Source organism: Sinocyclocheilus anshuiensis, unplaced genomic scaffold (genome assembly GCF_001515605.1).
Source record: "Sinocyclocheilus anshuiensis isolate Anshui unplaced genomic scaffold, SAMN03320099.WGS_v1.1 scaffold447, whole genome shotgun sequence".
In the NCBI taxonomy this organism is placed as follows: domain Eukaryota; kingdom Metazoa; phylum Chordata; class Actinopteri; order Cypriniformes; family Cyprinidae; genus Sinocyclocheilus; species Sinocyclocheilus anshuiensis.
The window spans coordinates 1670473-1686595 of NW_015552615.1; the positions used below are offsets into that span (position 1 = coordinate 1670473).

The 16123-nt window shown below is 34.7% G+C and overlaps 2 protein-coding genes across 8 annotated transcripts in view; both read right to left on the reverse strand.

Moving 5' to 3' along the window:
- Nucleotides 1-625: 625 nt before the first annotated feature.
- manbal (mannosidase beta like) lies at nucleotides 626-2999 on the reverse strand. The gene is made up of 3 exons (XM_016457128.1): nucleotides 2856-2999; nucleotides 2528-2690; nucleotides 626-1022 (listed from the first exon to the last, which is right to left on the reverse strand). The coding sequence occupies exons 1-3, from the start codon at nucleotides 2861-2863 to the stop codon at nucleotides 909-911; spliced, it is 285 nt and encodes a 94-aa protein (XP_016312614.1). The 5' UTR covers nucleotides 2864-2999; the 3' UTR covers nucleotides 626-908.
- An 870-nt stretch (nucleotides 3000-3869) lies between these two features.
- LOC107666116 (synaptotagmin-2-like) overlaps nucleotides 3870-16123 on the reverse strand; it is a 48832-nt gene continuing 36578 nt past the window's right edge. For 6 of the 7 annotated variants that reach the window (XM_016457270.1, XM_016457271.1, XM_016457272.1 and 3 more), the window contains 6 exons: nucleotides 13614-13745; nucleotides 10354-10521; nucleotides 8438-8605; nucleotides 8183-8300; nucleotides 7964-8097; nucleotides 3870-6912 (listed from right to left, as the gene is read on the reverse strand). In XM_016457270.1, the coding sequence (XP_016312756.1) occupies nucleotides 6697-6912; nucleotides 7964-8097; nucleotides 8183-8300; nucleotides 8438-8605; nucleotides 10354-10521; nucleotides 13614-13745 (936 nt within the window). In that variant the 3' untranslated portion in view covers nucleotides 3870-6696. The remainder of the gene's footprint in view (nucleotides 6913-7963; nucleotides 8098-8182; nucleotides 8301-8437; nucleotides 8606-10353; nucleotides 10522-13613; nucleotides 13746-16123) is intronic. The other variant, XM_016457274.1, reaches the window with a different exon arrangement.

Here is a 16123-nt window from a genome sequence, read left to right on the forward strand (position 1 = left end):
TTCATATTTTGTTAAAATACTGTAGCTACCATTTCATAAATGAAAGCCAATACATTATTTTCTGACAGCATTGCTCTATGCAATATTAAAAATGCAAAATAGTTGTTCATACGGTTTATTTAAATTGTATGAAAAATATTTTGCATTTTAAAGTACTCAAATTAGTCAGAGCGGAATCACAAAAATATTAATGTTTAAAAAAGAAAGTTCTCAAGCTAGTTCAAAGTTCTATTTTTAAATGCTTAAGAATATCCAATTCAAACCACACACTGATACATTGTACTATATTTTTGTCCATTCACTCTTTTAAAGTAGCAAGCACGGCATGACCATTTTTAATAAAGTGTTCAATGAGCTTGTTGTCTGACAATTATTTGTCATATACGAGATTTTATAATATAATTTACTTATAAAAGAAAATCAAGTTGTAATATGTATTATATATAGTGAGCACGAACAGTCTATTTAAAGCGGGGGGAAAAATGCTTCAAGAACAACCTTAAGAAAAAAACACCTGTGGGAATAAAACATTTAAGAAAAACATTTTTAATATTTTTTTTTTCGTAAATATCTTGCATGCATTAGGCTTGGATTCTATTAGTACTAAAAAAATATTTACCACAACAGAAAGAAACAAGCAGAAAAATGGTCATCAGTTTATTCCTATCAATGTACTTGAAATTGGCATAAAAAATAAAATCAAAGATTACTCAAACAATGATACATACATAACATGACATACAAACACAGTTTTGAAAGACATGACAAACCCCAAACTCAAACCAGAAGATCTAATGCCTGATCTTGTTCAATCCACGTCCTCTAATGCTGTAAGTCAATCCATCATTAGTGAGTTTGTCAGACACACACACACACACACACAGGGTCACTGTTCAGTCTCACACACTCTATCTCTTCTTCTTGCTCTCCTTTTTCAGTTTCTGCCGGATTTGTTGAACGGGTCCCTTTGGCTTTCGGTTCTGCTCAGAGCTGCGAGCATCAGCCGGCTCCGGCGTCTCCATCTACAGTTAGGAATAAAATCATTCCAATTTTCAAGACACCGCAGATGAACAGAATAAATCTTGAACTAAAAGAGTTTACCAGATTTCCCCAGCTGATTAATCACAGTATTGTTTTGTATTACAAGTTTTCTGAAATGTTGTTTAAATATGCAAATGATGCATTACCTAATTAAATATGCCCTAATTTGCACACATTTCCAGAAGAGAAGTCTGAACATTGGCTAAAGCCAGGCTGGATAAAAAAAACAATGTCTTCAGGAAAAAAAAAAAGTTGCATTATATAAGGTGAATGATATATGAGCTGCTTAATTTCTAGCAATACTGTCGACATGATTGCAGACCCTATGAAGTGCTATATAAATGTGACCCTGAACCACAAAAGCAGTCATAAGTAGCACAGGTATATTTGTAGCAATAGCCAACAATACATTGTATGGGTCAAACTTTTTTTTTTTTTTTGCCAAAAATCATTAGGATATTAAGTAAAGATCATGTTCCATGAAGATATTTAGTAAATTTCCTACCATAGATATATGAAAACTTAATTTTTGATCAGTAATATGCATTGCTAAGGACTTCATTTGAACAACTTTAAAGCTGATTTTCTCAATATTTTGATTTCTTTGTACCCTCAGATTCCAGATTTTCAAATAGTTGCATCTCAGCCAAATATTGTCCTACACTAACAAACCATACATCAATGGAAAGCTTATTTATTCAGCTTCAGTGTATACGTATTGTATTGTAAGTGCTGCTGAAGTGGAGATTAACTCATTTAAGAGAAAACGGCTTTTAAAGATGTATTGTTTTTTTAATCTACAGGCACAAATTGATAAAGCGTGATGAAATAAACACTTCACATGTGTATTGAAGATGATTTCTTTCCACTAGTCTGAAAGAAGACTTGTTATAGAAACCAAATAGCCCAAAATCTTGACCAGAGCGTAACAATCAAGGTTTTTTCCTGTAGTTTCTTGCTTAAAAGGCCTATGGTGCAATAACGTGTATGCCCCAAAAAGCCATCATTGTCATACCCTGATATAAAAACATCTGAAGATATCCAACTTCAAGAACAGCTGTTTCAGAAAGACCTGATTCTATTTGGGGCCCTTTGACCGAAACAAGACATTACAGAGAGTTGTGACAATTCCGCACCTGTTCGTGGCTCTTGCTACAGGCACAAATAGATAAAGCGTGATGAAATAAACACTTCACATGTGTATTGAAGATGATTTCTCTCCACTAGTCTGAAAGAAGACTTGTTATAGAAACCAAATAGCCCAAAATCTTGACCAGAGCGTTCAAGGTTTTTGCCTGTAGTTTCTTGCTTAAAAGGCCTATGGTGCAATAACGTGTATGCCCCAAAAAGCCATCATTGTCATACCCTGATATAAAAACATCTGAAGATATCCAACTTCAAGAACAGCTGTTTCAGAAAGACCTGATTCTATTTGGGGCCCTTTGACCGAAACAAGCCATTACAGAGAGTTGTGACAATTCCGCACCTGTTCGTGGCTCTTGGATGTGGGTATGATTATTGCTAAAATACAGATGAGTTGAAAAATGGCTCCTAGAAATAATCCATAACGCAGGAGGCTCTCGAAGAAAGTGGGTTCAGGAACCTCCGGAGGAGAAAGATCCAGGTCTGCGGACATGCTGCGGAGCTGACTGAGGGAAAACAGCACAACATACACTCACATGACATTACTATAGTTCGTGCAGACTACTCAAAACCAGTCAAGCAGTGCAAACCCAACAGCAGTGTTTGATTATAGCGGGAGTGTGTGTGCAGTGCTAAAATACCATCACACACCAACAAAACAAACCCATTACCTGGACATATAAATCGTAGCCTTTTCTGTGTTGGGGAAAATTGATGATTACTAAAAAAGAAACGGCAGACTTTCTCCGTTTGTTGTCAGATTTAGGGATAAACACACCCGGGTTAAGGCTAGAAGAGATACGTATGGCGCTACTGGGCATGCGCACATCAATACTATACTAAAGTAGCTGGGCTTTGTCATGTGGTGTTACTTTTCTCAGCACAGAGCAGGACGGACCAATCACAGAGAATCAAAGTTCACCGACTAAGTAACCGTTGTTTTTATCACAGAAAAATAATTACTATACATTTCATTGCATGTTATATACTTATACTCATTATTATTATATATTTTAAATAATTCATACAGCTTTCAGGGACAGATTTCCATTTGTGTAAGACATCTCTTCATGAAATAATAACGTGAAATAATCACTAGGAATCAAAAGCTACAAAAACAAAAACATGGCTACATATGACAAATACCTATGTTGTTTTGGTTAAAATATGTGACCGTGGACCACAAAATCAGCCAAAAGTAGCAGGGGTATATTTGTAGCAATAGCCAACAATACATTGAATGGGTCAAAATGATCAATTATTTTTGTTGTTGTTGTTGTTGTTGCCAAAACTCATTGATTAGGATATTAAGTAAAGATCATGTTCCATGAAGATATCTTGTAAATTTCCTACCGTAAATATATCAACACTTAGTTTTTGATTAGTAATATGCATTGCTAAAAACTTCATTTGGACAACTTTAAAGGCGATTTTCTCAATATTTTGATTTTTTTGCACCCTCAGATTCCAGATTTTCAAATAGCTAGTCATATCTCGGCCAAATATTGCTCTATACTAACAAACCATACATCAATGGAAAGCTAATTTATTCAGCTTTCAACTGATGTATAAGTCTCAATTTAAAAGAATTGACCCTTATGACTGGTTTTGTGTTCCAGAGTTAATACTCATTCATGTTTAATTTCAAGGACTGACACATCACTCCAAACAAATACTATATTTAAAAGAACTTTATTTCCTATGATTAACTGATCGACAACTCATGGATAAATCTGCATGGATAAATTGGCATTGGTTTTCATCGAGGTTTTCACATCGGTACAGGATGACAAGAAGCTACAAGAGCGGCCAGAGGAAAGGCTTTCGTTTTTCTTCATTGGCTGACGTGTTAGATTGTAGAAGGGGATTTCAAAGCATGCCAAAGCATCCACGAAAGGAATCGACAACACTGGAACCTCCACACTGGACGAACGCAAAAGGAAGGCATCAGTTCTTTGGGAGAGTCTTTAGATGGGATGGACGGGGAGTGTTAGGAGATGTTAGAAAGCGGAGATGTTGGCAGTATTGCATCGGGAAGGTCTTTGTGACTATATGGTCCGAATGCAATGAATGGAAAACTGTCTTAACACAGAGAGGGAAGGGGGCCAGTCGACTGGCATCCACAGTGTCCCAGGGAAGACTGGGATTTTGTTGCTTGCTCTGCAGAGGAACACCAGAGCCCTGCAGTTTGATTCACGTCCACAGAAGAAACATTAAGACATTATTCTACATTGGTCCTACTGCAAAGTACAACGCACAGAAGCAGACAAATATTCCTAAGCAGCTGTAGACAGTCCAAGGCTGTTCAACCGAGCATAAAGTCATAGTAAAAGAAATGATTACATACAACTGACCGAACATTCAATGAAGGAATTAATTACCCATCCTGGCCTCTATGTATTTTGATTTAGACAAACATTCAGCTGCCCCGTCTAAAACATGGAAATAAAATACTTCAGCAGTGCCATCTGATCAGTAATTTTCCAAAAATAGGAAAATGATAGATCATTATGTGAAAATATACAACGTAGTTATTCAGAAAATCATACAGAAAATTACATTTACAAATAAACAACTGATCTATTGGGCTGGTTGTCAATTGCACACATATTGCATAATAAAGTCATGCCATTGTACACTTGGATCACCATAATTATGATAATACATCTCTTAATAATTTATTTGCAAGCAATTATGTGAATATGCTGTTTATTATGTAATCTCAAATGACTTCAGTTGTCGTACTATAAACACGAGGGCATCACTTTCATATTCTTTCAGTTATTGTGAGGAACTTCAAAACCAAAACCGTCTTTGAACAGACAGGTGCTCTCCCATCGTTTTGGCTCCAATGCGTGAAGGTTAATATTACTGATATCTGTTGAGGTGTTTGTTTTGTCTGAAAACGATGAGCTCTTGCGAGGGCCCATGCATATGGCTTCTATAGTTTCAGCAAGTGGTTTTACACACTGTACATTAAAAGGTGAATCTCACGAGACAACATTCAGGTCATATCAATCAAAATTTCGAATAGGATCAAATGAAGCCTATTTTAGGACCATTACTACTTTTTGCATTATTATAAAAATTAAGCACATTTTTTACACTGACTTCTCATTAACCTAATGCAATGCAATGTGATAAAACACAATGCAATAAAATAAAATGGTCCAAAACATTTCTTAATGCAAAATACACTTTGAGTCTTCTGATTTTGTGGTGAAATGTAATCCGGATGTGTTTTTGAGAGATTCACCCTAACAAGACATTCAAACACAGAAACGTGACAAATACATGGACAAGAAAGTTAAACAAATGCAAATAAAATCAAACTGACACCACAAGCATGAGTCTAACACTCACGTTACACACAGCTCTTATTTCTCTGTTGCAAATTGAAAAGTATTTTGAAAAACCCTATATTAATATATTCTTAAATGTCTTATGCCCTTTCAGGGAAATTTCATAAAATGTGCATTCAGTGCATTTTCTTTCCTCTACATTTTATTATCAAAATGACAAATGCCACACGTACACAATATAATTATGCTCTATCTTTAAAACATGCTTCTATGTACATCAATTTATAGGTACATGCTGTAGAAACCATGATCAATGCATATATACACAAGCATCGTTGGGGATGAAGAGTGGAGCTGAACGCTTCGGATTGCTTTATTAGTATCGTTTACCACACGCACACTTACTATTCCATTCCAGTTAATACTCTGGCATCTCGGAGAGTGGAGTTTACTGAATGAGTTTGAGCTCCGAACAAAGGCGGCAGTGACGTCAACCAGGTATTCAAATGTATGTCAAACAGGCCGAGATCATGAAAACACGACAGCGAGCTCTCGAGGACACAACGACTGAGTGCAAATTTCATTTGTATGATCCCACGATACATTCACAGCCAGCTTTAGTGCCTGTCAGGTTTGGCCAGATGGGATCTTCTATATGTGAGATACACGAACGTCTGGATTTGGCACTGTAACCGCAGCATTACAGTAAAAGAGATGTGTCATACCATACTGTTATACCTTTACACTGACTGTGTAAACCATGCTTGACTCGTGTTGAATGTTTATTGCAACATTTCATGAATTATTAGCCCATTTATCAATATAGTCCTATCTAACTGCACTATTACAAAACCATAGACCTGAATCCTCGTTCTTTTGGGCACAAATGCAAATGTGACATGTTTTTATGTGTCTAATTTACCTATCGACAATGTAAACAAATCTGCCCTACACCGGTTGCTTCTCCTGGGACGTTTAAGTGAACGTGATAATTGCTTTGTAATTGTGCAAATGTGTAGATATTTGCGACATAAACTCACTATTATTGCACAAAATTCCAGCTCACCAGTTTATCCGACAAACAACATCCTGAATATTTTTGTTGGTGATTATGCGAAACAAACTGGCAGAGCGCGTACGGATGAGTGTGGGGTGTCATGCAGTGGCGGGTTGGTTAGTTAGTTGGTTAGTCAGGCTGAGATGTGAGAAGTTACTTCTTGGCATTAAGGGCAGCCAGAGCACCGTCGATGTCTTCCTCCGGTTGGAGGGGATGCCACTGGGCGATGGGGCGGCGCGGGTTGGCCAACATGTCAGACCAGTGCTTAAGCGCTGTGCCTGTGGCTTTGCTGCCAATGAAGATCTTCCCGATGGCATCGTTTTTGCCGATCTTATCGTAGTCGAAGACCGTCACCGCCACAAGGATTTTCTAGAGAGAAACAGAAAATCGTTTAGCCAAACGTATTATAAAATCTGGTAGTAAAAACTGCATCAACTACTGTTCAATATATATTTAAACGGAAAACAGTTGTTTTGAAGTTAATTAGTATTAATATTGCACAATATTTCTGTTTCTACTGTATGTTCAAGAACATGTGGTTAAGAAGATGTTTAAATCTTTTTCCCCCCCAAATTTTAAATCAAAATCAACCATTATTCTGGTACAAATTGTTATAACATCATTTAGGAGGGAATTCGAAAAATGTAGTACATTATTTTATTACACCTGCCCATCCAAAAAAACATTTTATTTTTTTCCAGATGATTTATTGCATTGTATACAATGTAGGAATATAAATGCTAATTATTACCATATTTTCTGGCGTTGTAATAAAATTAAATCCTTTTAAGGGAATGTCCATGAAATTATAAAATATGTATTGGATATTAAATTTCCATTTACTTTTAAAGATGACATATCATGAAAATCTGATTTTCCAGGTTTTAAGTGCTATAATCAGGGTCCCTGGTGCATCTACCAACCAAGGAATATTACATATTGTAAAAAGGGGCATAATATGTCTCCTTTAAAGTGATTTATTTGGGCTTTACACCCCAAAATAAAAAATAACAAATATAAAATATTACAGATTACCAGTATTTATTTAAAATAATGTTAGCTGGTTCTAAGAAAACAATTACAAAGAATTGGTTTACAGCCTGTAATACTGTCTTAAGTTATTAATTATATTTTGTCAACAGAAAAAGTTTCAAATATATCAGAAAAAATATCACAATCAATTACATTATAATAATACCCTGCATTGATCTTCTTAAAAATCTTTAAAAAAATGTTTACTGGTATTTTTATTTATTTTCCTTTGATTTTTTATTTTTTTCTTTGTATTTTGTCTTGGTTTGCTTGGAAAAATGTACAGAAAAGCAATGATGAATATGAAAACATCTTATGTACTAATATGTTGCATGATGTGACTTTTCCAAACAAATAATAAGAATAAAAAACATAAGTTCAAATCTACCTGCATCTGCTCCAGAGGGATCTCAAAGCTGAAGGACTCATTGTAGTAAGGGTTCAGTGTGTTCTTCTTCACCGTAGTCTTCTTCTTCTTTAGACGCTTGCCGTTCTGCAATAGCTGGATCTTCACATACGGGTCTGCAAAAGGTCAAATGTTGAGTTAATTGCATCAAACATATGAAATATATCTTACTGGTCTCATATATCTCAGCTTGTTTCTCACCAGACAGGCCGCCCACGTCCATCTTCTTCAGGTTCTTGGCTTCAAGGATGCAAACGGTCAGTTTGCCCGCAGTGGGAACGTAACGCAGAGAGATGCAGATGTCACCAAGCTTCTCCGGCTGTAAGAAGAAGATATCAATGGGTGATCATTTATGATTTGAAGGTACTGATCCAAAGCATTTCTGCTTGCTTGCTTTTCAAATCTGTCTCGGATCAGTTAAAAATAGATCCTAATAGCAGATTCTTTAATAATCACCTCCTCTTTCTCAACACTATCCAGGTCTCTCCACTCCTCGATCGGCTTTCCCAGATCCAGAGTGTTCATGGGTAGCTTGACCTCACCGATGATGTCGTGCTTGGAGAAGCGGTCATAGTCATACACAGACATGACCAGCGTCTTGCCACCCAGCTCCTCGTATGCGATCTAACAGGGAAACCATTGAGAAGAATCAACATAAATTATACATAAAGGTGTTTCAAACCGTTTTTGCAGTGCTGTCATAAATCTGAGCATAGAACATATTGTCCTTTGAGGATTGTTATATATAGGAGATGCTTAGTTCTGCCATCGATAGACAGGTAGAAACAGATTATTCAAAAATGTGTCTTCAAATATATTTTAGCATATTAAAACAAAAAATGTTGAATATTCAACAATATAATAAAAGTTTGTGAAGCAAAGCCTATTAACATTTTTAAATATTAAAATAAAAGGAAATAGTGTAATATCTTAAAATATATTAAAAGTTTGTGACATAATTTTTTTAAATATTAAAATACAAAATTAATATTATTTTATAAAACATGTATTAAATAATATATATTAAATATAATATGTGACCCTGGACCACAAAACCAGTCACAAGGGTCAATTTTTCGAAATTGAGATTTATACATCATCTGAAAGCTGAATAAATTAGCTTTCCATTGATGTATGGTTTGTTATGGTTTGGTGGCCGAGATACAACTATTTGAAAATCTGGAATCTGAGGGTGCAAAAAAATCTAAATATTGAGAAAATCGCCTTTAAAGTTGTCCAAATGAAGTTCTTAGCAATGCATATTTCTAATCAAAAATTAAGCTTTAATATATTTACAGAAGGACATTTACAAAATATCTTCATGGAACATGATCTTTTGACCCATACAATGTTTTTTTGGGCATTGCTACAAATATACCCCAGCGACTTAAGACTTAAGAGGTTTTGTGGTCAAGGGTCACATATATTAAAAAGTGTGAGATTGTGAATCCAAACCATAAATGTTTTTGTTCACATAGTGTATCTTAAAATACATGAAATATTTGTGACTAATGTGAATTACAACTGATAAACATTTTTTTAAATAATAATTTAGAAATTATAATTTTTTATTTAAATTATAATACATAATAAAATAGTATTGAAATTATAACGCATAATCTAACACTATAATATTTTAAAAATATATTAAATGTTTGTGACTATATGACTCAAAGCCTATAAACTTTCTTTAATTAGTTTTTTATTTTTGTTTAAATATTAAAATATTAAATTATAATAAATAATCAAATAGTATAATATATTAAATATGTGTGACTGTGAATCAAAGACTAAAACTTATTTTTTTTTTTATATTAAAATATAAAATATTAATATATAATCAAATAGTTTAATATATTAAATATATATATATTAGCATTTAAAAAAACAATTACATTCAGTTTACAGTTGATTTTTCACATCGTTTGCATGAGAAAACCTCCTCCTCACTTGGCTTTGTTTTCTCTATCTCACTCATACAGTGTGCAGATACGGCCGATCCATTTTTAGAAACACAGTCAGCCGTTCTCACTGTAAGGCAGGGGCTTTGAAGACGGCCAATTGTTCCTGTCCTAGATCACTTTTCTCCGAGTGAGACTATTAGAGCTCTACCAGTGTCCACCAGAGGATGCTCGGCCCCTCCGGAGCTCATTACTGACTCTGGGAAACTAAAGCTCATTCACAAGCTGCTGGAAGCAATAGGACCGAAATGCTGGTGTTGCAGAAAACCGCCAATAAACACTAATGACAGACCAACATCACTGGAGGCACATCGCTATTTTCGTTTTATTCGATATGCTTTATGCCTCTATATATGACCAACAAAATGACTGACAATACAATGAGTCGTTTTAAAATAATAAACAGCTTACCTTGAAGACAAAGGATTCGTTGAACACTGGGTTGAGGGTCTTTTTGTGCACCTTGGTGTCAAACTTCTTCTTCTTGTCTGGTAGGATGAACACTTTAACGTAAGGGTCGGACGTTCCGCCAGAGTCCATGGAAATCAGATCGGCACACTGCATGATTCCCACGGTCAGCTGTGAAAGAAAAACAGAAGCAAGAGAAGAGACATAGTGAATGGAAAGAATATCTTGAAGAAATAATATTAAATCCCACATGTGATCTCTTTGGTACATTTTAAATGATATTAAATGGACAGCAAATAGTCTCCTGCTTCTCAGATTTTTCTTGAGAAATTTACACTAAAATTTGCCTTTGGGATGTGCTACCATTTAATAAATGATAGTATAGAAATGGCCGTGAAATGCCTGTCAGGCTTTATGCATTATTTTAAACTGAATTATAAACTGAAAGTCTTGTTTATAAAGACACTTTTTTATACTCTAGCAATATCATGTGGCTTTATGCATATTAAAACTGGATCTGTTTGCATTAAAGCACATGGTAAGAATAACGGTTCACTGTCATTAACGTTTGTTTAAACTCATTTTGGTTGAGCCGTAAGCAACTTTACCTACAGCTGTGACTCAGCAGATACTAAGCCGTGCTGTTAAACACCATCATTAGTGAAAGATACAGCGCAGCACGAGCACAAACTTTCTCAAAGATCATAATACAGGGAACTTTTAAGAGATGTATTAGTTAAAAGAATAGTTCACCCAAAAAAGAAAAAGCTTTGTCATTGTTTACTCAGTCTCATGTTGGTCCAAACACAAACATGCTGTTATTTTTCAGTGGGACACAAAACGAGAACAAAATTCCTATTAATTACCCCAAGACTTTCGTACTTAATCATATAATTGTGTCCAAATGCATCTTGATATATTTTAATATGAGCCAAAATGAATAACTAACAACATGTTTCATTATCAAAAAAAAAAAAAAAGAAGATGATAAAATGAGAAACAGAATCATAACACCTCTAAAAAAATAAAACCCTGCAGATTTGAAAAAGAGGCCTAAAATTACCTAACTTGATGATGTTGAGTGCAAACAAAACTATATGGGCCATTCTACAGAACTGGTCCAAAGTCAGAGTTGGAAACGTCTTGGAAAAAAATGTACTTTTCCAAAAAACAATTTGTATGTATGGAATATTTGTCCTCTTCCCAAATTTGTCACTACCGAAACACAGTAATAATAATTTAATTAGAAGGGTTATATTGACCTATTAAGATTTAGCTTACATCTACATTGTAAATATATACTTTTTTGCTATTTTCTTAAAAAAATTTTCAGAGGTAAATCAAAAACAATTACATTTTTAACAATATTTCATGTGTAATATGAGATTTGTTGAATTTTGAATCTAATTGTTCTTTGTAAAAGGCAAAAAGTTGATCATACTGACTTCAAAGTTAAGGATTTATTAGTTTGAATATACACTGAGCCGAAAACTATCTTAACATACTAGTTGATAATTCAGTATACTTTATTTTTGACAAAACATCCCATGTTTCGGTAATGACTGCACATTTTTGGTAGCGACAGTAACGCTTTGGTAGCGACCACATCACATTACAGAATATTAACTCACATACTAAAAATATTAAAATACAAAAAAATCGCATAACTGTACTAACATTTTGTTTATTTCCCCAAAATATGAGGATTGTGTGTTCCCCTTTGTCACTACCTAAACAATGATGACATGTTTCGGTCGTGACTGTTTCGGTAGTGACAATTCAATGGGTTAACTCCCAAATAAAACCAAAGATGTCACTACCGAAACTCCACCACATGTTTCAGCAGTGACTGATTCAGTTGTGACAATTTTACATATTCAGCTCAAAGATGCTAATCAGCACATGGTTAGCTAGCACAGTTCTGAATAGTTGTAAACGCATAATTAAATGATATGGAATAACTCCTAAAAAAAAGTGTGCTTAATTGCAGAAAAAAGGTGTTCGGTAGTGACGTTCGGTCAAGATACACACAGATTTTTCAGACTTTTGAACACAATTATCTCAAAATGATGATGCCTATCTAAATACATATCAAACTCGACACATAGTGGTACACATATTAAAACTAAATGTTATGGAATAACTCCCAAAAAAGTGTGCTTAATTGCAGAAAAAAGGTGTTCGGTAGTGACGTTCCTTAAAGTTACACAGATTGTTCTGTGAACACATTTACCTCAAAATGATGGGACCTATCTACTCACACCTTGTAGCTATGAGAGACGGGGACACAGGAATATTTCCTGATCATAAATTTAGGGGTGTAGTTAAAATCAGTCTCGGCCAATGGACCAAAACATACACTGTTTTGGTAGTGACATGAAAAAGGCGGGACACACTTTTTACATAAAGTTTCATAATTTACAAAGAAAATATAAAATATATATATATATATATTTTTTTTTTTATTATGGGACAGCTACCTCCAAATTGAAAATACCCAATAAATGATGATTTTATATATATTAATATTTTAAATATTATTGTGGGTTTCAATAGATAATAGAAGGATCTTAGTAAACATCTAAGATTTTAATACCTAAATGCTTTTTAAATGTGTTTTTTGGGTGTGGGACAGCATTTTGCACCAATTCTGTAGAATGGCCCATATGTATATATAGTATATATGTATATAAAATATTATAAAATATATCAGCTATAATGCACTTCTCAAAATAACAGCAGTCAAATGTCACAACAAAAATAATTTTGTTTTTAACAACAAAAATAACAATAATCAAAAAGTATAATTTAACTCACAATAAGCAAAAGAGTGGAAAAATATGTTCAATATGTTGGAAAACAGTCATGTTTGCATTTTCTTCTGTCACTGACCTTGAAATTAAGCATAAAATAGTGTCTTCAGAGTCATTCATACATGTGAAATTGATCTGAGAATTGAATAAATTAGTTGTAATCTGGCTCAGAGGAAGATGGGAATCATGCCTCTGTAGTGTTTTTCCGCTGATTAAGGGACAATACAAGACTTCTTCACCTTAAATGATTGACGAAAGCAAAAATGCTACAAAATGCATCAATTTTTGTGATAAAATGTGACGTGCTTTTGCCAAACAGCCTCTAGCTCTGGAATCAGCACCCCAAATTTAGTATGAAACAAATATTGGATTTCATTCAACAGATATGATACTGGGCGATGTTATTAGTTTATATTGCAGCATATGATGTCATTAATCTGACATCCTAACCTTGTTATCCTGGAAGTCGTAATCCAACGAATACTGAAGCTTTCCAAGTTTCTCCACTTCTTTTTCCTCTTCCTCTTTCTCCTCCTCCGTCAAACCAGTTTCTCCTTCTTCATCATCATCATCCTGGTGTTTCTGTAGGGCAAATGACAAATTGTTTTAGCGAGTCAATATCTGGGATGAAAGTATATCTGGTTCCTGTCTATAAGCATGCCACAAGCTCAGGGCCCGGTCAGTTGCAGTAAGGTTGGAGAGATGCTTCTACCTGGCCTGACCTACTGGTTATCTGCCATAGCGCACTCGGAGTATGTTGTCATTCAGGGCTGGATGTTGCAAATGACTCGAGTTCACAATTTTTATTGGTGACACTTTGTTCTGTTTGCTTATCTTGGCTTTCCAGAGTTGAATTTCTTCTTTAATACAATTATGTTTTGACTCTATATTCAAATTAGGTTTGGTAGTAAATGGAAAACAAGAGCTTTTATTGATATGCATAATTTGGCATGCATGCGTTTTCTCATCATCAGTATGATAAATTTAACTGTTCATCAGTGATACTCCAGGGAACAAGTGATGACAGCAAATTTTTAAAGAAGAACAGACTCCTTTGTGCTATTCTTGGCATTTGAAATTCTGACACGTCGTTCTTGTGTGTTTCTGAACATCATCCAAACTGCAGGAAGAGAAAAAAAAACTATAATGTGCAGAATTAATTTTTTGTTTCCACAAATAGGTCACAATGCAGTGGCCTCAAAAAGTATTTGGACACTAACCACAATTCAAAATGTCTGAAAGTTATCTCATTACAACAAGGGTTTTCAACGTTATTAATTACCATCATTACCAATGAGAATATAGAACTACAGAATATTTTTCAAAGAAATGATGCATCATTTGCATCTCAAATGCCACTTGGTTTGATATTTTGTTATCTAATACAATTACGTTGAGACATTTTAAGTGTGGCTGAAGCGTCTAAATAGTTTTTGAGTTCACTTTATGTGAAGACGATGCATAACAGAATTATTACGCTATACGAACTGAATCTTTGTGCATTACATCTTGAGGACAATATAATTTAGGGCTTGAAATATGAACTAATTTACCCAGGTTTTTAAAAGAAATGTAAAAAATGAGGACTGTTAAACTGATTTAAAGATTTTTTGATAGATGTTTTAATGTACCACCAAAAAAATTGTCACTCTCAAGTCAGTTCCTAACCATATCCATATAGCAACAAATTAAAGGGCACAGCAGAATATGTGCTAATATTAAAAACAAATTCTTAATTTCCATTTGCTTTTAAAAGAATTCAGTAATTCATATATTTTCTTACATTAAACTGAATCATTTATATGATCACAGAACATGAGCTTAGATAGTTAAGGTTTACTGCTAGTTCTAGCCCCTGAGACATCAGGACTTTTAGTGCAGTTAAAACAGCCATGCCCTTTAACACATGCATTCATTGTGAGTCTTGTGGGTCATCTCTTACTAACTCCAAACATCTTGCCAGTATTAGTGAGTTAATAATTAGTTATTCCATTCACACCTCCTACACAAGTACGACTATTTGTTATTGTATTAAGATCATTTTTGGTCCACTTAAGTGGGGTTTTCATTTGCATTGTAACTTTCCTTTGTTTTTAATTGTATTCTTGTCAAGCAGCTGGTACAAAAGGCTTAAAACAAGGAAGTTACAACAGCCATTCCATCCAATCCCACCCACGAGGTGCTAGCACTCAGCGGCCAAACAGCTGTGCCGTTCATCCGTCCACCTACCGTAGCGCCGACGCCCATGAGCGTCAAGAAATGCGGCGCATTAGACACATAGCGGGAGGAAGGAGAGCAGAGAGAGAGGGAGAGGTTGAACTCACGACACACCAAAAAACAGAACCAAAGACAGTCTCAAGACAGTAAACAACACCAAGAGCACCATTGTGAGGAATGACACACTGCCATGTTTAAGACATCTATATGCATACAGGTTTGGAATAAAGTTCTGGCATTACGTTTTTAAGGATCAAACTATGAAATGAGTGTCTTTTTTTATATCGAATGATATCTGTACATTTCAGTAAGACTGTAGATACTAATTTTTGGTATACTTCATTATGCCATCTTATGCTAAAGTAACAGGTTAACCAGAGTTAGGGGTAATGCATTACAAGTAACAAGAACATTTCAGAGTTACTTTTTCAAATAAGTAACGCAAGTTACTTTGTTTTCCCATTTATTCACCGACACCTCTCCTGTCCCCGTCAGAGAGAAATTGGGACTGAGGTGCAAAGGAAGAGGTACTTTCTTCAGCCTGAGGCTCAATAATTTCACTTTTGGTGTGAAAGTTGCCAAAAATACAACTTTTGTTTTTTTTTGTTAAAAAAATTAATAAACAACCCCGGCTCAAGTGACAAAAAGTAATGCAATGCATTACATTCCATAAAAAGTAACTCAGTAACATAAATAGTAACACAATATTGTAATGCATTCATTTTAAAAGTAACTTTCCCCAA

Excerpts from the sequence above, each read along its gene's own strand:
- manbal (XM_016457128.1), bottom strand. Across the intron at positions 1,023-2,527 it reads CATCCAAGAGCCACGAACAG|ATGGAGACGCCGGAGCCGGC; the intron begins GTGCGGAATTGT and ends TCCTAACTGTAG.